Source organism: Carettochelys insculpta, chromosome 17 (genome assembly GCF_033958435.1).
Source record: "Carettochelys insculpta isolate YL-2023 chromosome 17, ASM3395843v1, whole genome shotgun sequence".
Taxonomy (NCBI): domain Eukaryota; kingdom Metazoa; phylum Chordata; order Testudines; family Carettochelyidae; genus Carettochelys; species Carettochelys insculpta.
The window spans coordinates 21401808-21429196 of NC_134153.1; the positions used below are offsets into that span (position 1 = coordinate 21401808).

Below are 27389 nucleotides of genomic sequence, written 5' to 3' on the forward strand. Positions count from 1 at the left end.
ATCTGACTGGGTCAGATCCTGGGTCCCATCAAGCCCAGTATCCCGTCTTCCGACAGTGGCCAGTGCCCCAGAGGGAATGAACAGAACAGATAATCATCAAGTGATCAATTTCCTGTTGCCCATTTCCAGTCTCTAGCAAACAAAGGCTGGGAACACTCTCCATGCCCATCCTGGCTAATAGCGATTGATGGACCTATCTTCCATGAATGTATCTAGTTCTTTTTTAATCTCTACCATAGTCTTGGACTTCACAACATCTTGTGGCAAGGAGTTCTACAGGTTAACAGTGTGTTGTGTGAAAAAATATTTTCTATTGTTTGTTTTTAAACCTGCTGCCTATTAATTTCATTTGGTGACTCCTAGTTCTTGTGTTGTGAGAAGGACTAAATAACATTTCCTTATTTACTTTGTCTACACCAGTCATGATTTTATGTACCTCTCTCATATCCCCCCTTAATTGTCTTTTTTCCAAGCTAAAAAGTCCCAATCTTATTAATCTCTCCTCGTATGGCAGACATTCCAGACCCTTAATCATCTTTTTACCCTTTTCTGAACCTTTTCCAATTCCAATATATCTTTTTTGAGATGGGCGGCCATATTTGCACACAGCATTCCAGATGTGGATGTACTTTGGATTATATCAAGGTAATATGACTTTTTCTGTCTTATTATCTATTCCTTTCTTAATGATTCCCAACATTTTGTTAGCTTTTTTGATTGCTGCTCCATATTGCGTGATGTTTTCAGAGAACTATCCACAGTGACTCCAAGATCTTTTTCTTGAGCGGTAAGAGCAGAGTCAGACCCCATCATATTATATGTATAGCTGGGATTATATTTTCCAATGTGCATTACTTTGCATTTATCAACGCTGAATTTCATCTGCCATTTTGTTGCACAATCACCCAATTTATTAAGATCCTTTTGTAGCTCTTCGCAGTCTGCTTGGGACTTAACTATTTGAAGTAGTTTTGTGTCCTATGCAAATTTTGCCATCTTACTGTTTATCCCTTTTTCCAGATCATTTATAGACATGTTGAATAGGACTGGTCCCAGTACAGACCCCTGGGGGAACGCCACCATTTACCTCTGCATTCTGAAAACTGTCTGTTTATTCCTACCCTTTGTTTCTGATCTTTGAATTGGTTACCAATCCAAGAGAGGACCATCCGTCTTACCCCATGGCCTTTAACTTTGCTTAAGAGCCTTTGGTGATGGACCTTGTCAAAATCTTTCTGAAAATCTAAGTACACCATATCCACAGGATCCCCCTTGTCCACATGCCTGTTGACTCTTTCAGAAAATTCTAATAGATTGGTGATGCACAACTTTGCTTACAAAAGCTGTGTTAACTCTTCCCCAACAAGTAATCTTCATCAATGTATCTGACAATTCTGTCCTTCACTAGAGTTTCAACCAGTTTGCCTGGTACTGAAGTCAGACTGACTGGCCTGTAGTCGCCAGGATCTCCTGTGGACTCCTTTTTAAACCTTGGCATCACATTAGCTATCCTCCAGTCATCTGGAACAGAAGCTGATTTAAATATCAGGTTACAAACTACAGTTAGTAGTTATGCAGTTTCACATTTGACTTCCTTCCGAACTCTTGGGTGAATGCCATCTGGTCCTGGTGACTTACTGCTATTTAGTTTATCACTTTGCTCCAAAACATCTTCTAATGACACATCAATTTGAGACTATTCCTCACATTTGTTACCTGAAAAGAATTGCTCAGCTTTCACTCCACCTGTAAGCACAGTGGTCTTCCAAATCAGGGGTGAGCAAACTTTTACATTTGGCCCCACTTTTCATTCCTGCTGTTAGCAGGGTCCCCCAACCTGTCTAATGTAATCCAAAGTGATGGAAATTTTGATTTTGTTCATATGGAAAAAACTTTCAGCATGTGCAAGAAAAGTATGTAGAATGCAAAAACTGTATTAATAGGTGTGTTAATGTGAATACACATACATACAACCAGTAACATATTTCAACATTTTAATGATATGTTTAAGCCTGAGATCCAGCACCCGATTGTGCTGCGCCCCCCTTTATTTGATTGAAGAGGACATTTTAAGGGTCTTGTCACGGCTAGCTGTGTAAGGGGGCATGCATGTTGGAAACCTGAACAAGTGATGGTGGTGAAGAATTTATTGGTTTTCAAAATAAATGTTAGTTTTTCTATGTCAGACTGAAGAAGAAAGCACTCACTTTTCATCTAAAGAAATAGATGGATTTCTTATAGTGATTATTTGTAAGGATTACAGTGTCTTTATAAAAACTGCTGAGATCCAACAATAAGTTGTGGGAGAATTCTAGTGGATGGCAAACACATACATTTCCAATGTGTTCTATGCAGTTGATTAACATAGAGAATTACCAGTCTGCTTTTGGTTCAGGTATTTTTATGACTCTATTATTCTTTTCTTTGGTTTTGTAAAGTCTTCCCAAGCATTAAGTAAAGTTGTGTTACCTCTATTTGATGTTCAGATTACATCCTAGCAGAGGCTAACCTGCCACATTTCTATATAATGTAGGCAAGGGATTTTTTGTAATGTCTAGTAGTTGTGCATTGACTCAAAATACAAGGCGGTGAGAAAAAGCTTACCTGTGGTGATGTGAATTTTACCTACAGTAAAATTTATTTTACTGGAATATACATGTGTGTCTCTTCTAAAACTGGAGCTGTAAATCACTAGAGCAGAAGTCTTAGTGAAAAGTCAATATTATCTTATATGTTTAAGTTGTAGGTAAAATTCCACCTTCTACTACTCCACCTGAAACGCCAGTGCTTACCCGCTCTGCTGCTCAAACTCCACCAGCTGGAGTCACAGCTACTACCAGTGCTACTTCTACTGTTACTGCTCCAGCAGCAGCCACAGGGAGCCCTGTGAAAAAGCAGAGGCCGCTTCTGCCTAAGGAAACAGCTCCTGCTGTGCAGAGAGTAGTGTGGAATTCTTCAAATAAATTTCAAACGTCATCTCAGAAATGGCACATGCAAAAGGTACAGCGGCAACAGCAACAGAGCCAGCAGTCTCAACAGTCGCAACAACCACAGTCTTCTCAAGGGACAAGATACCAGACAAGACAGGCAGTAAAAGGTATTACACTAGTAACAATGTATCCATGTTGCCATAGTTGCCTGGTGGCGTTCATGGTAATATCAGCCCTTCTGCTATGAAGGCCAGTATTTCAAGTATCAGAGAGGTAGCCGTGGTAGTCTGTACCTTTGAGAACAAGAAGTCCTGTGGCACCTTGGAGACTCACACACATTTTGGAGCATAAGCTTTCGTGGGGAAAGACCCACATCATCAGATGAATTACTCATGCATCTGATGAGGTGGGTCTTTGCCCATGAGAGCTTATGCTCCAAAATATCTGTTAGTCTATAAGGTGCCACAGGACTTCTTGTTGTTCTCAAAGTATTTCAAGTATGACTCTACTTTGAAAAGTGACTCTCTAACAAGAAGTCCTGTGGCACTTTATAGACTAACAGATGTTGTTGTCTTTAAATGCATAACAGCTTACCAAAATTAATAGCTTCCTGTGGTATGATTTTAGAATCATTTACCCTTGCTTAAAGTGAAATAAGTTTGCATATTATTACCATTGTCAACCATCACAGCTCTTGAAGAGTGATTTCAGTTATTTTCTGAATCATAGAAGTGTAGGGTTGGAAGGGAGTCTCAAGAAGTCAAGTCCAGCTCTGTGCTGAGGCAGGCGTCAAGACCAAGAAAACATCCAGTTATACTTAGATGGAGGCTTAGGATCTGGAAGTGGGTCTTCAGTGTGTCTGCTGCATCTCTTTGCAGCTTGTGCTATTAAAACATTGCGTGATTTAATTATTAATCACTTATTAATCTTTGAGGATTATTTTATTAATGTTATGAACAACTTGTACTTGATTAAAATAATAATACTTGTTCAGATTAACCATGACCACACTCTCACACATGCTCTTCACCCCTCCTCCCCCTATGGGTCTTTTGGGTAATATTAGATCACTAATGTAGCTCTGAATCACTAAGGTCAGAGTATCACTGAGTGAAAGGTGTTTGTCAACCTTCTTTTGATAACTTCCCATGACGGAGCTTCCAGTTTGGAAATAATGAGGACAAAAAAAGGAGTCATGCAACTAAAATTTACAGGTGACAATTTTATATGTTAGCATATTTACCTTTAGGACAAATGATCAGTAAGGGAATTTCAGCATTATTTCGTGACTTCTATAAATAATTTTTTATAAATTTTATAACAGTTTTATAAATAATAGTAGCAAAAGAATTCAGAATTTATGCTACAAGTACACAATGAAATAAAAATCTATTTTAATAAATGTGACTTTTTAACCTTGATTTTATAAACTCAAAGATAATTGTCCACAGTTGTTCAGGAAAGTCAACTTAACGTTTCTCTGTATCAACTTACCACGTCTCCATTGCCTTATTCAAGTTCAACTGTGTGAATAATGCATTGTGGGTACCTATCCCACAGTAGCTTTGCCCTGTTGCATTCTGGGGGGTTTGCATCATTGGGTTGTGGGGAAGAAACATGTGCCACAGTTGCTTGTGGGTGTCTCATGTCATTATCTCAAAATGCAGAGCACTATCCCAGAATGCAGAGCACCTACTAAGTGCATGAAAACAAACAAACAGCAGACTAGCATGGATCCTTGAATGCTTCAAGCCATTGCTCAGTTCATTATGGCCACTTCCTGGAATCTCGTAGAGTATTTGTTTTGAGAAGGGCAGTGGGCTAAGATAATGTTTGTGAAGGAAGAAGGTGGAGATGAAATTGAAGAACTGCAGACCAAGAACTTGGAAGTGCTGGCTGCCCTGAATGCAGTTCTTACAGTGGAGCAGTGTTTTTGGACTCATGAAACCAGTATACACTGGTAGGACCACATCATTGTGGAGGTCTGGGATGACCAGCAGTGGGTGCAGAACTTTTGCATGTGCAAGTCCACTTTCATGGAACTTTGGGATTTGCTGTCTCCTGCCCTGAAGCACAGCAGTACAAGAATTAGACCTGCTTTAGAGGTTCCCAAGCAAGTGGCAATCGATCTATGGAAGTGCACAACACCCAACAGTTACTGGTCAGTGGCAGATCAATTCAGGGTGGGCACATCTACAGTGGGGGCTGTGGTGATGTAGGTAGCCAGTGCAGTCTGTTGCCATTTCATGCAGAAGACTATGACCCTGGGATATGTCCAGCACATAGTGGCTGACTTTGCTGCCATTGGGTTTCCTAACTGCAGTGGGGCAATAGATGGCACACACATCCCCATCATGGCTCCTGCTTCTCCTCTAGGCTTGGCTTCTCTTGGTCCCCCCCACCAGCTCCACAGAAGGGCCTCCTGAAGAGTCCCAATTAACATTGGGCACCATGGTTTGGTCCCTCCCAAGAATGGTGTCCAGTGGTTTGTAATACTAGCACATCTTGGGTGATGACCTGGGTCACCCATTGGCTTCCTGGACTTTATGATAGGTCTAGCTCAGTTCTTTCACTTTCACCCGGCATTACGGAGTATCCCAGGAGTAACCGCTGGTAATCATCCCATGCAACATCTTATCATAAATGTCCACATTTTCCTTGCAGACTCTGGTCTGCCTGCTACTGACTTTTCTCCCCTATCTGCACATAGGAGATCCATGATCTTGTTATGAGACTATGCTGAAGCTCTCTCACGACCTTAAAAATTCATATTAGAAATGTGACTACTCATGATGGCAAGATGGCTGGAAGATGGCTATAAATGCTATGGATATAGATGCAATGCAATGGCTACTGTTGTGATGCAATGGATAGAAAGAAATGACTTCAGGCTTCCAGCTGCCCACTTAAATTTCCCAGGCTTCCTGCTGCCGAATTCAAATTCGCAGGCTTCCTGTTACCTTATTCTTGCGCACCTGGAGAGTAGTAGAAATGGACGTGGCCAGAGCGGACAACTGTGGGGCATTGGGGGATACATGTGGGACGCTTCTGGTGGCCCATAAATGGTTTAAGTAAATGCCATTTCCACAGTAACATTAATCTGACTTTTGAAATTGGCACTACACCGACTCACATTGTTGGTGTCATATCCGCCATCGTGCTCCCTACAATCGACACGGTGGGATTCACAGTGAAGACAGTGACATTGTAAAATTGAGCTAACTACCTAAAGATTGAATTTATCATGTAGTGTAGACATCGTCTTAGATTATTGATATGGCTAGATGCATCCATTTACTAAAAAATGCCTTACATTAGTAAGATAATAAATGGGTTTTTAGCTATTTGCCTGTTAATTTATTGAAATGTTTAAAGTGTATAGTGACTAAGTTGAATTTGTGTGTTTTGTTTTCTTAGCTGTACAGCAAAAAGAGATCACCCAGAGCACTTCCACATCTACTATTACCTTGGTTACAAGTACTCAGCCTGTTTCTATGGTTACTAGTTCTGGATCTTCAAGTACACTTTCTTCTTCAATTAATACAGACTTGCCCATAGCAACAGCTTCAGCTGATGTGGCTGCAGATATTGCAAAATACACTAGCAAAGTAAGTTCTTGAGCAACATTCTCCTAAAAATAATTTTGAATTAATTTGGCACTCAGCAGATCATAAAGGGCTTTATTAAAAGTGCTATAATTTGCTGAAATTTAGAAGAATGGTTTATTATCACATTGTAGTATTCCCATTCCTCAGATTTGCTGGGCTCTAAAAAGAGAGAGAACAAGGTAGAAATTCTATTTCCATTGAGTTCTGTGGACCAAAATGTAACCCTATAAAACGTCTTCAGGTCAACTAGAAGCAACCTTCATGAGAAGTCTTAAGCAGTTCTTTATAATGTGGCCCTCCCCAAAAAAAAAGTGGTATTCCTCTTGTATACATTCTAAATGGGGAACAGATTAACTGGTAACAATGAGCATCATAGTCCAGTGGCTAAGGCACTCAACAAGAAGTTAGGAGGTCCGACTTCTATTCCTGACTTCGCTGTTGACATGTTAATTGTTCCTTCCCAGATACCCTGTTTGTATAATATGCATATTTTGTTTATGGGTTGATTCAGGAATCTGTAAATATCAGCCACAGACCACACATACTGTACACTGTCATTACTTGACAACTCCACTGCTGTTCTAGTAGTGCTGTGTTCCCCTAGCCCCATTACTCCCCTTTGTTCAAAGGTAGGCGATCTATACCTTATTTACTGTATTTTGCACAGAAGAGTAAATTTATATTTAGTCATAAAATATTTGCATTACTATGAAATTGGCTTTCTGCACATCTCTGTTAAAATAAAAACTGTTCTTATTTTAAAAGAATGCATATTTTCACCATATGGAAACATCTTTCAATGTATAGGTTGGACATTGGTCAAGAATGAAGCTGATATGAATAAGCATGTGCCCTTATTTAGAGATAACTTATGTATACATTACAGATTTGTACGTACTATTGGTTTGATTTGATGAAGAACAACATTTCCCTTCTAAAAGAAACCAGAGCTTCACATATGTTAATTGAGCAGAAATGCAATATTTTGTAAGTTTAGCAGTATTTATTATCTTGGGACTAATGCAGACGCTAATGCACAGAGTTTGACTTAATTTTAACTATGATGAAAAATGCATTTAATATATTCACTGTACACTGGATATTTTTGATATTATTTGGGAAATTTGTGCCTCTAGTTACTTGCAAAGATGAAACCTCAGGGCTCTGCGACATTCTTACAATATTTTATCACCAGAGCCGTTCTGTTCATAATTAGGTTTCCTATCTCATCCTGTCTCCTTTTCAGGTCCATTCTTCTGAGTGCATTAAAGAGCCCCATTTATATATTTTTCTGGATCATGACTTTTTATAAGAATGAAGCCAGCAGTCTGTTTTGGGTGTGGTGACATGCTTGAAGTCATGAAGAAACTGAGCTGCTTGTCCTATGGCATTTTGTTGGCTGCTTGTCCCCAGCAGAGCCATATGGAGGCTATCACTATTGCAGCCATTCTTTTTAAGGAATAGATGGCTATTTCAGAATCAGTTGGACAGTTAAAATACTTTATTTCAACCTTTTAAAAGTCTGGGCATAGTTTTCTATCAGTTCTTGCAGTATTGTTTGGATATCATTCCAAAATCTCTTCATAATCTTCAGTAAATTTTTTTTCAAAATGTATTCTGATAAATGTATATAGATAGGTGGCACTGTTACAGTAATGTAAGTTCACCCATGTCAGGGAAGAAAAACAAATAAAATGAATTTACAGTATTAGTTATTAAAAGTTGTTGGAAAAAAGTGATTTTTCTTTTTCAGATGATGGATGCAATAAAGGGTACAATGACTGAAATATATAATGATCTCTCCAAAAATACCACTGGAAGTACAATAGCTGAGGTGAGTATTGTTGTCAGTAGAGCATGTTACTTTTTTAAAACTTAGGAAATCCTCAAACATAAAAAATACTTTACTTAAATTATATGGGAAAGTTGGCCTGAACTATAGCTGCCCGTGCATCTTAACTTTTTTGCTGTCTTATCTATGTCTGTTGTGACAGATGCATTATCCTTGTTGTTTTACCATACCTCATAGGAGTCCTTGTTAGAGACCATAGCAGACTGAGATAGGGGCTTTAAAAACACAGAACGTTACCTAAAAAACATTGAACATTTCAGCTGAATTTGAGAGGAATTTTTTTACTGAATTGAATTCCAAATGATGCTCTGTTGTAGTGTAGCATTTTGTTAAATTTCGTTTTTACTTTAGACATTTGCCTTCCAGTAGTTTCTCATGATTGCATTGCAGAAGCTGCAGTTTAGCTCTCATGATTCTTGATAATTTTATTCTTCCATTGTTTAGATGAAAGGATAGTATTTTGTGTTGAACTGCTGCACATGCTTAATAGTTACTTTCAGAAATTATATCTAATTGTTTTCACGTGTTGTCTGTTTTCTTTTAAAAATGGTACAAACTGATTACACAATGCAAACTGCCTTAGAATATAAGCAAGAGAAAACTTTGGAATGGAAGTGACTTTTAACCCGCAAGAGTGTCTCTACACAAAAACAACAAAAAAGCCCACGGCAACCTGGTCAATGGACTATGGGACTAAAAGTAGGAATGTAGACCAGCAATGGGCAACCTAGGCTAGCGAGTGGGATGCATGAGGAGTGGCTCACCTTCATCTCAGTGCAAGATTATGGTAACCAGTGCTTTTTTTGTAATTACAAAAAAAAGCTGCTACTCAGCTGGCTTTCCTTCCTCATTCGTCTGTCTCTACCACTCCTCTCCCTCACCCCCACAGCCAATCCTGGAGATACTGGCAAGCACCTGCACAAAAAAAAGCACTGGTGATAACCAAGATAGTCTCCTGGGATAGGGGTAGTTTTGCTAACTGCACTTGCAAACCTAGAATTTGCAACATGTGCTAAGTGAACTATTGCAGTTCTTTGATTGTATGCACAACAAGTGCATGGCTCTCACCGGCAATAGTGTATGCAGTCGGCATGCATATCACTTCACGTGCCCTTTGCTTTACATGTATGTCACTTTAGTAATATTGAGGGGAAAAAAAACCCTAAATGGGTGGAAACCAGAAGAATCTGGAATTACGGAACATGGGTAATGGTAAACAAAATGTCTTGTGTTCCACATATAAAACTCTGATGAGCCACAGGTTGCCCATCAATGATATAGACCTTCCTTTTTTGGCTGGAATGTGACCTCTGACACCCTGTCCCTTCACTGGGTTTCAGTGAGCCCAGTTCCAGTGTAACTAAATGTCTACACCACTGATTTAACCAGTCACCACTCATTGCTGACGTAGGTCTTTTTTGCTGTGTAGTCTTATCCAAAAATCATTGATTTAAGTGATTTATGTACCCATTCTGTACAGTTCTTAAACGAATAAGGAACATACTTAGGCCATTTTGAAAAGATTATGGCTACGTCTATACTAGCACACTACATCGAAGAAGCCTATTTTGACATAAGAACATTGAAATAGGCAACTTCGACGTGTATCGTCTACACATCCTCCAGGGCTGGTGCCATCGACGTTCAACATCGAAGTAGCAACGGAGAATGTCGAAAGGAGCCTCCCTGGAAGGAAATTTGTAGCATCCACGCACACAAGCGCTCCCCGTCAAAATAAGGGGCCAGGAAAGCCCCAAGCCAGTCCCTTAAAGGGTCCCTCCCAGACACACTTGGCCTGTACAGCACGAGATCCACAGGGCTGACACCCCGTTGCAGACCCCGTACACGCAGCATGGACCCCCAGCAGCAGCAGCCAGAAGCCCTGGGCTAAGGGCTGCTGCACGCAGTGACCATAGAGCCCCGCAGGGGCTGGACAGACCGTGTCTCAACCCCTCATCTGGTGGCCGCCATGGAGGACCCCTCTATTTTGACGTAGCGGGACACGGATCGTCTACACACACCCTACTTCGACGTTGAAGTAGGGCGCTATTCCCATCTTCAGATAGGAATAGCGATTTCGACGTTTCACCGCCTAATGTCGATTTCAACATCGAAATAGCTCACGGCATGTGTAGGCACGATGCGTACTATTTTGATGTTGTGAAAGCTGCTTTGACATAGCCGACTAGTGTAGATGCACCCTACAAGACATAAATAACAGTCAGTTTAGTTTGATTTAGATCAGAAAAGAAGCCTGACAAATTTTAGTCCAATATTTTATAGTGATAAAGTGCTGATTATTCATTTCATTACATTTTTGTAAATTGGGAATGCCTCTGTTGATGTTAATAGAATTACCTTGATGTAAAAATCATGTAAAGAAGAAGAGAATCAGGTCCAGCACTGTTGTGAGTAGGGTTGTGTCAAGTGATTAAATAAATTATTGAGGGTTAAACACATGATTAAAAAAATATGATTAATCATGTGTTAAACAACAAAATACCATTTATTTAAACATATTTTTATATTTTCTACATTTTCAAATATATTGACTTCTGTTACAATAAAAATGTTCCATCATCACTTTAATTTCTGTTACAATATTTGTTCTGTTTAAAAAAAGAACGTGTGCTTTTCAGTTCTCTCATTACAAGTATGGTAGTTCAGTTTCTTTATCATGAAAATTAAATTTACAAATGTAGAATTGTGTACAAAACCTGCATTCAAAAAGAAAACAGTGTAAAACTTAGTTTTCAAGTCCACACAGTCCTGCTTCTTGTTCAGCCAGTCTCTCAGACAAACTTGTGTACGTTTTCAAGAGATAATGTGACCCACTTATTGTTTGCATGTCACCTGAAAGTGAGAGTAGGCATTTACATGGCGTTGTCATAGCCATCGTCACAAGATATTGGCTTTCCAGATGCTCTAAAGATTCATATTTCCCTTTATTCTTCAACATTCCTAAAGACATGCATCCATACGGATGACAGGTTCTGCTTATTAACAGTCCAGAAGAGTGTAGACCAATGCATGCTCATTTTTATCATCTGAGTCAGATGCCATCAGCAGATGATAGATTTTCTTTTTTGGTGCTTCAAGGTCTGTAATTTCTACATCAGTGTGGTGTTCTTTTACGACTTCTGAAAGCATTCTCCAAACCTTATCCCTCAACAGACCTAGTTTTGAGTTTTAAAACAAGTCTCTCTCTTTTTTTATTGTAGGAAATGCCCACAAGCAAGAGTTTGCTTTCTATGTCTCTTACTGGTACTTCCAGACATTCTGGAACATTAGTTAGTTGGTCAGAATGTTTTGGGCCTAATTCTAATTTGACACAGCAGTGCAAAGGAGGCCCTAGTATGAATGAGAATCATACCTTTTGTCTTAAAGACCAGTTTTTCTGAGTAACTAAGTACTATGTTTTGCATGTACCAAATTTGTATTGTCCAGTTTTTTAAATCTTATCTCTTCAATATTTCAGATTCGTCGTTTGAGAATTGAAATAGAGAAACTTCAGTGGTTACATCAACAGGAACTATCAGAAATGAAACACAATCTTGGTATGAAAAGTACAGCCTAAAATAATATGCTTTCAAGGACTTTGGTGTATGTTTGTTTCATTTATGTGACAGTACAAATTGTCCATGTGTGAAGTGTTCGAAAATAGAGCAGAAAGTGCTGTGTTGATGTTACTGGACATATACCCAGGAAATTAAGCAGCTGCTGTTTTACTGAAAACAGCAGTTAAAAATGGTTCGGAAATTAACCAGTGAAATAGGGCTAGGCCTGGGGAAAGTTTTCTGAAGAAAAGTATAGTAACCTGGTCCTCATCATGTGGATCATTGGATAACCTAACATAGACAGATATTTCAGGATTCCCCATCATGGGAAATTTTCAGTAAGCATAGAGACATTATAGTTGGCTTTAGATGATCCCTTCCTAGTCTCTTCATTTCCACCATGGTATAGCCAGGAAATGAGGCCATGATTAAAGTACTGCTACACTTCAGTACTCATTGGCTAATTTAATAACTCTAGGGGAAAGTTGCAGTGAAGCACAAGTTACAAAATTCTTGAATCCCTTTAATATGTAGTGTTGAACTGGCCTTAGGTCTAGGAGACAAAGTTGTTGAATGCTATCATATTTTTCCAGTTGTGCAGCTGTTCTGGTAAAGAAGGTTGAGACTTATTTTTTGCAGGTGCATAATCCTGTGTATGGATTCTGTTTATCTAATTTTGTTCACTGAACTAAGTATGACTTTCAAAGCTTTCTTGAATCATATTGGCTTTGGAACTTGTGCCTTGTTACAGCTGTGTTCTCAGAAAGAGATGTTTGTGATGACATCGTGACTCTCTTGTCTAAAGCTGTGGTTTCCAACCAGTTCTGTAGCGAACTAGCCAAATTATGCTGAAAATGTATTTATTGTTAAAGCCAACTAGCCATACTCATGTGGCTAGTTTGTTGGACAACATGGCTGTAAAGGAGACAGGATACTGTATGCAATTGATTTGTTTGTGGGAGGAAGGAGTGCTCTATGGTCATGTTTATTTGTTGAAAATTAGTTCAGAGAACAGTATGCCAAAAGCCAAAACTGAAGCCAAAAAAATGTGCAAGACAGCTGTAGCAGCTGGAGGGTATATCTTCCTACTGCTTATAGCACAACTGAGGCAGCTAGATGCTAACTGCAATAGAAATAATAAATTTAATAGAAGATAAAAATGAATAGCTCCAAGAGGAAGACACTTTCTAATCATGAACAGATACAGGTGAGAATGGCCCCATCTGAGATATACAGTGAAAGTATATTGTGTATTTGCAATTTCATTTTTAACTCTTTGAGCCGGGTAATTTGCACCTGAATGGGAGAAATACTGACGCATCTTTCTTTGCGTCTCAACTAGAATTGACCATGGCGGAGATGCGGCAAAGTCTAGAGCAGGAACGTGATCGTTTGATAGCTGAAGTAAAGAAGCAGCTGGAGTTGGAGAAGCAGCAAGCTGTGGATGAAACCAAGAAGAAGCAATGGTGTGCAAACTGCAAGAAAGAGGCCATCTTCTACTGCTGTTGGAATACCAGCTACTGTGACTACCCTTGCCAGCAAGCTCACTGGCCTGAGCATATGAAATCCTGCACGCAGTCAGGTAATCTGCCTGTCAGAAGCCTACCTTATGGCTGCTCAGAGTGAGGAAATACAGGACAGGTGTCTTTATGTGTGAACAGATGCACCAGTGGGAGGGGTGAGTGTGGATTGTTAGACGTTGCCAATGGCTGTTGCATAAAGCTTTTTTTTATTTATTTATTTTAGCTACTGCAACGCAACAAGAAACAGACACTGAAATTAGCTCAGAAACATTAAATAAATCGTCCCAGCCCAGCTCCAGTACACAGCCTCCACCCACAGAAACAGCCAGCGCCCCAAAGGAAAAGGACAGTGCAGCTGATAAAAACAAAGACTGTGTTACAGTGAGTATCACTGCAGTCACTTCAGCCTAAGAATGTGTCTGATTTCTCTTAAACCTGAGCCTAAGGAATCCTTGGGACATCAGTTATTTTGGACCCCTTGTACATTTCTAATGGGTCATTTTGTGAGTGAGGTGGGAAATTCTGTTTTTCCTCCATCTTTGCAAAACTAATCCATTTGGAGGGAGAGAAGCAGGATATCCTCCAGGATCACCCTTCCCCTCCACTCATCCCCAGTAAGACCTCACGTTGACCCGACATCCTTCCAGACCAGGGGGACTGGACGTGTCTCTCACCAGGGCCCATCAGTGTTGCTTCTGGTCTGGATGTTTCAAATACGATACAGTTGCCTTCTGGGCTGAGCAATACTGACTGCTGCACTCACAGACACTGCTGGATCTACAGTTAAGAGAGCACCATGCAAGCATGAAATCCTCCTTGCCATCTACTCTGACAGTGGTCTGCAGGCAAGGTTGAGCTGGTACTTTGATGCAAAGGCTCCATCACTGCATATTCAACATAAATGTCTATAATAAAGATTCCGCTTTATAGGCAGGGTTTGACTAATAGCCACTTCAACAGTAATGCTGTTCTTTCCTGTCAAGATTTATTAAAGCAACAGCTTTATTGGGGGCTGGCCCCTTGCAATATCTCCCCACACCCATTTCCTCCTCTTCAGTTTAAGCCTCACTGACAGTTTTCAAAAATGTTAAAAATAGAAAATACTATGTTGTAATGTATTGTGATTCCAGCATGATGTCTCATTGAGCTAGTCCTTTAGAGTGGGAAGCATGGTGCACTAGAGAACCTCTGTTCGTTTCTGGTATCATTGGTAACATCTGGAATAACATCTCCAGGCTTGGTGTGGTTTCTAAGGGAGTAACTTGGGGTGAAACCATATCTGAGGAGAGGAAAAGGCAGAGTGTGTGTTTCACTTGAATGTATTGGTGAAACTGTGGTGAACTTTATTGAGCTTCACTGGCTCAGTTGATGTCTGTACACATTGTGTATCTTTATCATGCGGTGTTAGAGGTATTGAAGGGAGTCATTTACCTAAGACTTCTGCCATGGAATGTTCCATTTTATAAATTTAGAATTTCTTTCACACAGTCGTTCTACCTGAAACATCATGCTGTGCACATTGATCATGTTCATAATCTGAATTTTGTTTTATTAACAAACATAACCTGTGAATTCATTAAGATGCAAATTTTAACACAACATCCAACATAAATTTCATATTACAATAGTAATAATAAATTAGGCGGAATTTATGTAAAAGCGGAGACTTTTACTGAGGTTACCTGTGCTGTCTCTGCAGATAGCAACAGGTGTGACAAGCAACCAGCCTATAAAACTGGTCCAGGTACCGCAGACCACCACCTATATTCCAACTACTCAACCCACAATTGTAAGTACATCATCATCCTTTAACGTCTGCAATATAACTGTTCCTGGCATTAAAATAGCTCACTATCTTATGGGGGTCATTTCCTGTCAGTTGCTCTATCAGGATATGAATTCACTGGTATCAAGTCTCAATTTGCAGTGCAAAATGCCTTATTTTGCTGTGCAACATTCCATCTCTGTCATGCCTTCCATTTTCATCATTTGGTTATTACAAAGAACTGGGAAAAGTCACTGGGCATATACTTAAGGCCCTAAGAATAGCCAGCCCGTCTTCTGCATTAAAATTTGAAGTTGTTTACCCTTTTTTATTTTGGCTCTGTGACCAGGATGTCATGCTAAGTACAGCATTTATGTAATGTAACATCTTTTCCAGTAGTATCCTAAGGACCTTTTTATAATATTGCTGTAGGAGAGTTCTAGCCTAACACGGCAGTAATTGTGAAGGCAGATGGTGTAGGTAATCTGCATTTATCAGTATTATGTCTCATATGTGGCCTTGGTCATCAGAACCTGTCTTACCAAGAGAGGGAATGATATCTGTGTCAATGGTATTTTTCTTTTTCCACACAGATTGTGCCAAGGGCACTCAATTTTCTCCCTGTGAAGTCAACCAGAGCTGAGATAGAATTGAGCTCCATTTAATGTTTAAAGTTTCCTAACATAGCTCTCGTTTAATTCCATCTAATACTCCCTATTTTTGCATTTGAGTTCAGTGTGGAATCTCAGCTGAAGTTCTTCATGCAAAAAGGGAAAAATGCTAGTATCTGACTCTTAGCCTCTTATGTTTGGGTGGTTGGTTTGAAAGTCAAAGTAACTCAGCCAGTCTTCATGTAGCTGGATTAGTTCCTTGTGGAGAAACTGGAAAGGGTCCAGAAAAGAGCAACAAAAATGATTAAAGGACTAGAGAACATGACCTGTGAAGAAAGGCTGAAAGAATTGGGTTTATTTAGTTTGGAAAAAAGAAGATTGAGGGGGGACGTGATAATGGTTTTCAGGTATCTAAAAGGGTATCATAGAGAGAAGGGAGAAAACTTATTCTTCTTAGCCTCTGAGGATAGAACGAGAAGCAATGGGCTTAAACTGCAGCAAGGGAGGTTTGGGTTGGGCATTAGGAAAAAGTTCCTAACTGTCAGGGTGGTCAAACACTGGAATAAATTCTCTAGGGAGGTTGTGGAATCTCCGTCTCTGGAGATATTTAAGAACAGGTTAGATAAATGTCTATCAGGGATGGTCTGGACAGTATTTGGTCCTGCCATGAGGGCAGGGGGCTGGACTCAATGACCTCTCACGGTCCCTTCCAGTCCTCACATTCTATTATATGATTCAATGATTGATGGGTGCTTTATTATAGAAGTTATTTGTAGTTCTTTATATAATGTTGCACAGTCATCATATCCTATCCATTAATTCTGTCATTCTGAGGATATTTTGGCTGGTTGTCATGAATTAAAAATACAACAAAAAACTTCCCAACAGCAATGTCATTAATCGCAGTTAAGAACATTTAGCACCACGTAAGAAGGTACTTAGAACCATCACAAAACTGGCCCTGAGGGGCTCCCAACACCAGTGAGAAGAGTAACTGTTCTAAAGTCAGACTTCAGGCATCAGACTGTTAGTTTCTTTGTGGAAAAATGCCAGTGCTCCAGTATACTAAATTGGCCTTTCTTGAGCATTCAAGGAATGCTGATAATTTTCCAGTACTGACATACTGGATATGGAGCATGTATGTGACTTGAGTCAAAAAGAATCTGAAAGCCGTAAAAGACTGTAGGTGCTTGCTTGTGTGTGCACATACTTGTATCTTCTCTGCACAGGTACAAACAACTTGTGTGTACTAATACATCCACATATGCTTTAAATAGTCTAATGCCTGATCTTGCACAAATGTGTAATTTTGTGGAGACCAGTTAGAGAGGCTTAAGTGAAAATTGACCTCTTTGAGGAAATAACTTCAACACATGACACACTTAAGGTGTCTTCACGCACATCACACATTGATCAGTAGAACAGGGATTAACAGTTAGGATTACTCCCATCTAAACATATATTTTAAAAAGATCCAGCTAGCATATTTAAGTTCCTTATTTACTACTACTAGACAGTTTTCTGATGGCTTTCTCTGCTTGCCTACATTTAAAAGTTTGGTCAACATAGCTACATCCATCGAGTGTGAAAGAACCCACACTACCCAACGTAGCTGTGCCATCTTAACCCCTCTTGTAGATAAGTCAGTGAAAGAATGCTTCCATCAAAGTGGCTAATTGCATTCAGAGATGTGTGGTGTTCCTACATTCATGGAAAAATTCCTTCCATTGATATAGGCTGTGTCTGTGCTACTGGTTCAACCAGCATATGCTGGCACAGGCTGTGTCTACACTCGCAGGTTTTGTCACTTGGTGGTGTGAAGAAGAAAAACCCACACTTTTCTTGGCATAAAGCAGCTATTCAGGAGACCTTAATGGTTCAGCTGCTGCAGTACTGCTGTGCCACTGTAAGGTTTCTAGGATAGACAGTCAGTCTCGTTAGCAGACACAGCCTGTTTCTTGTTCTGTATCATTTTGAGGGTCCTTATGCTGAAGGGCTTCCAATAAGCCCTCTGCACATCTAAAGTCATCCTGATTACTCCCATGTAGCTGCTCTTTGCTGGCAGACGAGAACTATCCTGCTTTCATAAGTAAACCACCCTTAAAGAACAACCTTACTTGTGTCATAGGAAGAGGCTCTCTTGCTGATGTAGCACTTCCCACACCAGTGCTTTTGCTAATGAAACTTTTATGGATCAGGGTGTGGGTTTGTTCCACGCAGAAAGTTTTATCAACAAGAGATAGTGCTGACAAAGCCTAGCATGGCAAAAGGCAGCTCCCAGTAATAGTACGGTTTTGTTATTGATTGATTGATCTGCGCAAACTAAACTTGGGGTATTATATATACACTATTGTTTTTACCAAAACATATATTTTCAGTTCTCACCTGTGCTTAAGCATGTGTATGGGGAGAGGATGAGAGAGACAGTTTCTGGGGAGAACAGCATCAATGTAATCATGAAGCCCTAAATGCATTTGTAAACTCGTGTTTTATATTCCAGTTTGATTAGTCACAAATATGTTTTTCCAAACAACAAAGGATTTTCACAGTCCCCTTATGTATTAGGTTGGTAAATGTACCACTGGATGGGTTAACTGCTGAGACATGGATCCTTCAAGAACAGGGAGAGTATTTACAGTATCTGTAGGAACCACCTGACCTTGTATCTGTGTGTAACTGCAGTCCACAAACTGTGGTTTGGGACCCAAAAGTGGATTGCATCCCCATATTCATGGAGGTGCCAGGGCTGATTTTAGATTTGCTAAGTTCCCTGTAAGCTGTGCGGCTCCCTAGCTGCCTGCTTATCCCTGTGCAGACACTCAAGGCACTTGCCACACCACCAAACTAGCCTCCATCCTAATGGCTGGAGGAGGGATGGCCTGAATCAGGCATCTCCCCTCCACCACAAATGCAACCACAGTGTGGGTAACTCTGGAGCAGCTCCCCTGCTGCAGGCAGGACAACCTGGCCAAGGAGGAGCCCCCTGCCATGGTCTGGGTTGCCTGGCTCCTGCCATAGCCAGAGCAGGCTAACCCAGAGCTTCCATGCCCTGGCCTGGCTCTGCACCCCACCCTCCAACACATGCTCCTGCACCCCAGCCCCACCCCAGAGTCTGCAATCCCAGGCAGAGCCCTTGTACCCCAACTCACTGTCCCTTAGCCTGTCATCCCTGGCCCCACCCCACAGTTTGTACCCCCAGCTAGAGCCCTTTGCATCTCAATCCTATTCCAGCCCTGAGCCCCTTAACCCTAGCCCTATCCCTACCCCAGAGCCTACACCCTAAGCCAGAGGCCCCCCCACTCCTACACCCTGACATTTCTGCAGCACACTCAGAACCCTTTGGCCCCACCCCAACACTTGAATGTTATGTGTACCAGTATGAATGTAATGTCACACATTACCTCTGTTGGTGCACACAACAAAATTCATTCCACTCAGGTGGGAAAAATTAGAGGAACATTGATCCAGGGGCAAAGTCTGAGGCCCACCATCACATCCAAAGCCTGGGGTAACAAAGCCCAGGTTGCAGGCCCCCCACTTTCCTGAGGGCAGTGGGCTCAGGTGAGCTCAGGCTTCCATGCCCTTTGCTGGAGTCATGTAGTAATTTTTATTTATCAGAAGTGAGACATGGTGCAATGAAGTTTTGAGGCTTGTGTGTAGCCTACCTGGCTGTAAGGAAGTTGAAGAGATTTTAGAGTCTGCCTTTTGTGAGGCAAAAAGCTGATAAATCCTGACTAAATGATCTTGCTTCTAGTTTTTCACTGGAAAATAACGGGCTCTATTTCTGTGGTGGTGTGACTGTGATCTTTGATGTAACAATATGTGTTTTGCTTGGTTTTAATTCACAGACCATTCCTGTAGTGGTAAGTCCTTCTGCTGGGACAGTGGCAATGAGAACTGGAGTTCAGTATGTTCAGACCACAATGCCAGTCCAAGTACGAAGAGTCTAACTATAAACAAGAAGCCCAGGCGACTGTTGGAATAAATAATTAATAAAATCTGTCTAATAGAAATGTGAAAATAAACACAGTTCTTTGGATTAACCTCAAAGGTTCAGACTTTAGCTTTGTATATGTATACAAAGCATTAACTACACTACATTAATGTAAAGCATTAGCACTGGCTTTAAAAAGCTAAGGACAGGTAAGATCCATGTTAAATCTATGCTTTGATTGTAAATAATGTACAATTTGTGGATGTCATTAAAATTAGAGTACCATCTCCTTTTTATATTTGTATTGACTTTAACTTATAAAGAGTGTTTGATGTTGGTAAAGGAAAGATTAAAACAGCCTTATCATGAACGAACATTGAAAACTGGAGTTAAGGAACTGCAGTTCCACATAAAATCACTTTTCTTTAGTTATTAAGAACGTGATCATCTTAATTGCATTTGGGGATGAAAACAATTGTGCACTTTGAAACTCAATTAAAATTTCTTTATGTGCAACTAAAGTTGAAAATGTACTTTTTAAAAATTCATTTTATTAGGCAAATTATGAAATTTCCAATTTGTGGACCTGAAATACACGAATAGGGTGTTTTTGTTTGCTTTTTTTACAGTGGCAGACTGTTAAAAATGATATTGTTTACAGGAAACCAGCTTAAATTTCATTCAGCCTAACAGCAGAAGAATAGAAAGAATAATACCAACTATTTGGTAACCTGATTTCTGATCAATAGTGTCAGATATGTGAGAAGTGGATTTTTTTCTATGTTTCATAGTTCAGTTTTTTAAAAAATCCTCTCTAAAGAACTTTGAAATGCTTTTCAAATGGAACAAGAACTTGATTTGGAGAAGACTATGTATCAGGAAACATGGGCAACGGACTTTTGATGCTGGGCTAGAGCATGTATTAATTTATATGATGGAATTTATGTTTTTATGTAAGCATGAAACAGTACAGTATGAGAGAAAGTAACCCATGAAAATTCTGTCTGTTACACTTATACTGTAGTACCATTTTGTATGTTGTATAAAACAAAAGCATTGAACAAAACAAAAGGTGATGTATGTATATGAGAAAATTAATTGTATTATATCATTCCAGTACATTTTGTTGTACATTTTAGTCATGTTGATTTCCCCCATTGTTTATAAAAGGATGCGGTTTGTACAGTCTCCAGCTAGTTACCCACATTAGAGGAAAAAAGAAGTATTAGAAGAAAAAATTGAGAACAGAATATTCGTGAATTGCAGTTGTGTCAAAAATAGCCTAGCTGGCCTTATTTGTGAAGCATAATTGCTTTTAGCATATGGAAGTATTTTTTCACATTTTCTTTGTATAAAATTTGTATTAAACTTAAATATCTTTTTGATTATTGTGTTTCTTTGTGACTGAGATGGGTGGCATATGCTACTTTGGGTTTCCCCAGTTTTTCAGATATCGTCACAATTTTTTATTAAACTGGTTTAGAAAAATGGTTTGTGTTCCTAGATGTCCAGTTTCCTACTATCTGGATGAATGTTTATTTCTGCACAGTATCCAGATCATGGAAATTTCCCTCTTGTAGGATCTTAAAATTGGTCAAGCAGCCAGATCTCTTAATAACCAATTCCTGCCCAAAATGAGAACAAAGATCTATACAGGCCAAACCTCTCTAATAGAGAACTCCCTCCTCTAGCAACATCCATAATCTGAAATGATTTTAGTTAGCCGGATGAGCACTTATCTTGGGCATGGCCAGGTTTCTGGTGATCCTTTGAAATTTGTTTGCAGCCACCGGTCTGTTTATTGTGCTGTTATTTAGGTATAATTTATCCCTAAATGTCTTCTAAGAGCCCAGTAAACGGTGAAAATGTTGGTAATGTGCTAGACAATAATGATCTCCCATTATCCAGCAAATTCTCTCATCCGGCAATGGCCAGGTCCAGAAGGTGCTGGACAAGACAGGTTCAACCTGTATCTTTTTTCACTGAATTAGGGACCACTATCCATAAAACATGCAGTGACCTTCATCTGTAATGAAGGCTGCAGGCACCAGCACTCGTTCAAATGCCTGAGCATTTTACATTCAACTAGTTGTAGTTTCCACAGACTTTTTAAAGCTTTTCTTTGAGACTACGAGGACTAGCCACTTTTTTTAATAAAAAGTGACACCCCTTCCCCCCACCCCGTCTCAAAAAACAAGGCCAATGTCTGACCCACTCCCACATTACTACTACTACTGTTACTTAACCCTTGTACTCCACATGGAGCATAGAAATTTGTTTTAAAGTCAATCTTGTGTTCTGGGGCATCTCATGATTTTTAACTGCTTAAGACTGATAATACTGTAAAGTTCCAGAAATAGGAGTGTATTAGCTAGTCAAGGTATATTCTAAGCTACCATATAAATTTAAATTAACTTGCTAACATTTTGAAACTACAAACTTCTTTGTCTTCACTAATATTTTAGCCTATGTTAGTTCATATGAAGTAGGGACATTCTTTTTTTCCCCCCTAGTGACAGGTAGATTTCATGTTTAACTGTTACTGAACAAAGACCTTATTGTTGCCATCTCCTGCTAATGTGTGAAAGGAGGAGGTCTGGCCATTCTAGTGAAAAGTTGGGTTGGCATACCTATGTTAGTCAGGGGAATGAGGGAAAAAAAGGAACACATTCCCTAGCTGACATAGCTATGTCATCAAAAACCTCCGTGTATATACCACTGGGCTGGCAGAAGTGTGTTTCTATCAGCAGAGCTAGTACTATTTGGGGAGCTGGCTTACTATGCAGGTAGAAAAACTCTTCTGCTTGGGACTGTGCAAGTATAGCTATACCAACAATGCATTTGTAGTACAGACAAGGTCCCAAATGTGAGGATGTTCTGAGACCCCCAACATAGCGCTCAATTCTGCCATGGCCCATATATAGGATACTGTGCTTTAAGATTGGAAGAAACTTCCTAATACAGACCTAAAGCACGCAAAGCAATGCAGATCAGTACAATTAGCAGAAACTGTTACTTCCTGTTTGTCGTGGCATACGTTAAGATACTATCTAGGTTGTACCCAATTTTCTCAGTAAGATGAGGGGGCAATAAATCCGAGTTGGCTAGAACACAAATCCAGAGTTCTTCCCTTCTCAGAGCTCTATCACAGGAAGCAGAAACTCTTGACAGCAACTGGAAAAGAATGGGGCAAAACTGAGGACTACATCTAAAGAGGAACTATGATGGCTCTAAACTGTAATTAAACCAAATTTGGTGAAAGGGACATCAACCTAGTCCCTAGTTTTATTACTCCAAGCACCCGCTTCAATAGGTGTTCATTTGCCATATTAATGGGTGTAGTATAAGCACCCAGATGTGTATGTGGAGAAAGGAATCCACCAGCAGAGAAAGTGGTATGGGTAATTCATAGGTGGCACTAGTGGACCAAGTCCGTACTGACTCAGCGCCTTCACATAATGCAAGAGAAGACGGAGGTGTGGGGCATTGCTGAAGTTGCAATCTTTTATAAGGTAAAACCAAGGTGTTGAACATCTCATTAAAATTATATGGAATGTTCCCCAACAATCAGAAATGTAGTTCTAGTGACATGGTGTTCCCTCCATTTTTTTCATCCAGGAGTGCAATAAATTTTATGTGCATCAAAGCAGGTGCAAAGGTACATCACAGTAGAAACACAGGTTGTGGGTGCTCTGCTGAGCAACTCCTGAGAGGCTTCCCAAGGGCTCAGCTTCAGGGACATTGCTGGCCAATAAGTTAGCTACTTAAATTCCCCATTAAATTCAATTTGTGGTATAAGACATGGTCAAATTTCTGGACTACTTTACTCCAGACATGGCTGCATTTCAGTACTTGCATTAGGGGTTGTTTAGTCAGCCACAAACCATCAATGCAGTTCCCCAGACAGAGACATACTTCTAATGGCAGTTCAAATAAGACAGCATTTGACATCAAAAACAGAATTTGTGTATCCAGGGCTTCATTTCCTTGTGCCTGCAAAGCACAACCGCACTGTAGTGAGAAAAGAATGAACATACTTTACATGTGGGTATGTTGTCCTTTATTGTGATGGACACCAGGCAGCTCCATGAAACAGTCTATTAGCCAGAGAATAAGAATAAAGGGACTTCAAAGTGTGCAGGGTCCTTTCAAAAAGGACCCCAATGTAGATCAGCCACCTGTGATCAAAAGCAGCACTTTTGAAGAGCTGCAGCAGTTATTATGCTAATGAGGGGCTGCATATTCATTGCAGCACCGCATTAGGATATCCCTAAGTGTTTCATTAGCATCCCCCTTTCAAAAGGGAGGGGCTAATGTAGACATAGCCCTGGTGTGAGGGAGAAAGATCAGATCTTCCCTGCATTCCTGCTTGCAGACACAGCTGTGTCTTTTAGGAGCGACTATGCTCCCCCTCCCACATGCTGTCCTCTTAAGACTCTACTCTTAGCAGGTATCCAGTTTTCCACCAGCACACCAAGTCAAAAACATGGGCGTTGGTTCTGTGGCTCCTGGAAGCAGCCACGTCTGGCTTCTCAGCACAGGAGCACAGCATGCTGCCCTGACCCTCAGCACTGGCTCCATCGCGCCCACTAGCCATGAACAGTGGCCAGTGGAAGGCGCAGGGGTAGCACCTAAAGATACAGGCAAAACACAAAGCCAGCCCCCGCCCCGCCCCCCCAAACCTTCTGCCCAGGAGCCAGACATGCTGGCCCAGCCCGGTGGCTGGCTAGCGTTAGCACCAAGCAGCTGGAGTTTGCACTCACCCACCCCCAGGTCACAACCGCCGCCTGCACCCAAATCCCCTGCCACACCTTGCCGCCTCTACTCCAGCGCTTGACTCGCTCCTTGCTGGCGCCCTCCTGCGTGCCTCGCTCCTGTCCCAGCCTAGCGAAAGTTGGCGGGGGGGGGGGCGCTAAGTGGAGGCCTAGGGCAAGGAGGGAGGATTGGGCGCGTGTAGCTTGAAAGGCAGCAGAGGCTCAGACCCGCCCACAGGCCCTGGCGCGGGGTGGCACGTACCAGAGCCGGCCATACAACGCCCACCGGCCATAGGCGGGAAGGGGAGCATCACGCCAGCAGCCCCCGCGGGCGTTAGGACAGGAGGCGGGCAGATTACCTAGGGCAGGCGGCGGTCACCTCCCCGCCCAGCGCCAAGGGAGCGGCACCCTGCTCTGGCTGGTAATTTAACCTCCCGCCGCTGCTGCCCCCGGGTAATCGCTGGTCAGGGGGATGAAGGGTTGGGCCATGGGGGGGGGGGTGTGGCGCGCCCGGGGACCCACCCGTCCCCTCAGGACGGCCCCGCCGCTGCAAGCCTACGCGCAGCGAGTGCGGTGACATTTTGGCCCAGCCCCTCCTACCCCCCCCGCCGGGCTTTCGCCCAAGGCAGCTGCCGGGCAGAACTGAGCAGTTCCCCCCACGGCACCGCTCACAGGCTTCGCGTTACCCGCCCCCCACTGGGCCAGGCCGGACCCTCCTGGCACCCCCTTCGCGGGTCACGAGCCGGCGTGGAGCAGCGCCCTACAGCCTCCGCCTCCCTTCCGGGAGCGCCCGGCTCCTGCCCGCCGGCTCCTTTGTGGGCGCGGGGCTGAGGCGAGGCTAAAGGTGGTGGGTTTTTTTTTGTTTTGTTTTTCTTTTTTGGGGCGCGGGGGGTGGATCCGCGGTTGCCGCTGCCGGGTCCCGTCCCGTCCCGCCCCGCAGCAGCAGCGCGCAAATGGGCCGCTGCGCTAGGTTGGGCGCGGATGTGGCGGCCCCTGCCACTCGGGCTCTCTGGGGTGGCGGCGGCTGGGGCTGGGGCTGGGGCGGGGCGGGGCGGGGGGAGGTCTCACAGGCCGGGGCTGTTGGTGGAGCGTTGTTGCCATCATGTGGCTAAATGGGGGAATTAAACTGGCGGGAGTTAAAAGGGACTGGAGGGGCGACTCATACTAGAAATCTGGGTAACAGTCTACTATCATGGGGGGGGGGTGTCAATCCAGGGCTGGGCCTGTTGCGGGGGGGCGGGGGGGTTACCAAAGCCGTAGTAGGAGCACTTGTGTAGCTCAGCCCTACTCCCGATTGTAGAGGGGTGCGGAAGCGTAACAGAGAGGGTGCCGTCTTAGTCTGTCTGCTAACAAAATACGCCACCGTAAGTGTTTTAAGTGCTACATGACTGGTTTGTTTTGTGAGATGTGTGTGTGGGTTTGTCTCTGCTTGTCAGTCACTCTGTAACGCGTAGGACATCTTCATAGAGTGCTAGGACTGGAAGGGACCTTGCGAGGTCATTGAGTCCAGCCCCCTGCCCTCATGGGCAGGTACTGTCCAGACAAGTACTGTCCAGACAATCCCTGATAGACATTTATCTAATGTGTTCTAATGTCTCCAGAGATGGAGATTCCACAACCTCCCTAGGCAATTTATTCCACTGTTTGACCACCCTGACCGTTAGGAACTTTTTCCTAATGTCCAACCTAAAGCTCCCTTGGTGCAGTTTGAGCCCATTGCTCCTTGTTCTATTCTCAGAGGCCAAGAAGAACAAGTTTTCTCCCTCCTTCTCATGACCCCCTTCTAGGTACCTGAAAATGGCTATCATGTCCGCCCTTAATCTTCTTTTTTTTCAAAGTAAACAAGCCCAGTTCTCTCAGCCTTTCTTCATAGGTCATGTTCTCTAGATCTTTGATCATTCTTGTTGCCCTTTTCTGGACCCTGTCCAATTTCTCCACATCTTTCTTGAAATGCGGTGCCCGGAACTGGACACAATACTCCAACTGAGGCCTAACCAGCACGGAGTAGAGCAGAGCAGAAGAGTGACTTCTTGTGTCTTGTTCACAACACACCTGTTAATGTATCCCAGAATTATGTTTGCTTTTTTTTTTGCAACAACATCACACTTTTGACTGATATTTAACTTGTGGTCCACTATAACCCCTAGATCCCTTTCTGCCATGCTCCTTCCTAGACAGCCGCTTCCCATTCTGTATGTGTGAAACTGATTGTTCCTTCCTAAGTGGAACACTTTGCATTTGTCTTTATTAAACTTCATCCTGTTTACTTCAAACCATTCCTCGAATTTGTTCAGATCAGTTTGAATGTTGACCCTATCCTCCAAAGCAGTTGCAACCCCTCTTCGCTTGGTATCATCTGCAAACTTAATAAGCATATTTTCTATGCCAACATCTAAATCGTCGATGAAGATATAGAACAGAACCGATCCCAATACAGACCTCTGCGGAACCCCACTTGTTATACATTTCCGGCAGGATTAAGCACCATTAATAACTACTCTCTGAGTATGGTTATTCAGCCAGTTTTGCACCCACCTTATAGTAGCCCCAATCTTTAACTTGTTCTTTTTCCATTTTATCTTCTAAACCTGCCCCTTTCTTACTAGCATTCACTGTGTTAGGCATTCCTTCTTCAGACTTCTCAGTGAAAACCAAAACAAAGAAGTCATTGAGCATCTCTGCCATTTCCAGGTTTCCCGTTACTGTTTCTCCCTCCTCGCTGAGCAGTGGGCCTACACTACCCTTGGTCTTCCTCTTGCTTTTAATGTATTTATAAAAAGTCTTCTTGTTTCCCTTTATGCCTGTAGCTAATTTGAGCTCATTTTGCACCTTTGCCTTTCTGATCTTGCTCCGGC

The 27389-nt window shown here is 41.8% G+C and overlaps 1 protein-coding gene and 1 long non-coding RNA gene across 8 annotated transcripts in view; both read left to right on the forward strand.

The window, feature by feature from the left end:
• Positions 1-21159, forward strand: part of ZMYND8 (zinc finger MYND-type containing 8) — a 97964-nt gene extending 76805 nt beyond the window's left edge. For 3 of the 4 annotated variants that reach the window (XM_075011320.1, XM_075011321.1, XM_075011322.1), the window contains 8 exons: positions 2741-3097; positions 6348-6538; positions 8292-8372; positions 11869-11947; positions 13290-13529; positions 13694-13851; positions 15170-15259; positions 19695-21159. In XM_075011320.1, the coding sequence (XP_074867421.1) occupies positions 2741-3097; positions 6348-6538; positions 8292-8372; positions 11869-11947; positions 13290-13529; positions 13694-13851; positions 15170-15259; positions 19695-19796 (1298 nt within the window). In that variant the 3' untranslated portion in view covers positions 19797-21159. Of the gene's footprint in view, positions 1-2740; positions 3098-6347; positions 6539-7424; positions 7526-8291; positions 8373-11868; positions 11948-13289; positions 13530-13693; positions 13852-15169; positions 15260-19694 lie in introns of those variants that run through there. The other variant, XR_012647834.1, reaches the window with a different exon arrangement.
• A 3628-nt stretch (positions 21160-24787) lies between these two features.
• Positions 24788-27389, forward strand: part of LOC142022089 (uncharacterized) — a 78113-nt gene continuing 75511 nt past the window's right edge. For 3 of the 4 annotated variants that reach the window (XR_012647854.1, XR_012647853.1, XR_012647852.1), the window contains exon 1: positions 24788-24955. This is a non-coding gene — a long non-coding RNA (uncharacterized LOC142022089). Of the gene's footprint in view, positions 24956-25179; positions 25382-27389 lie in introns of those variants that run through there. The other variant, XR_012647855.1, reaches the window with a different exon arrangement.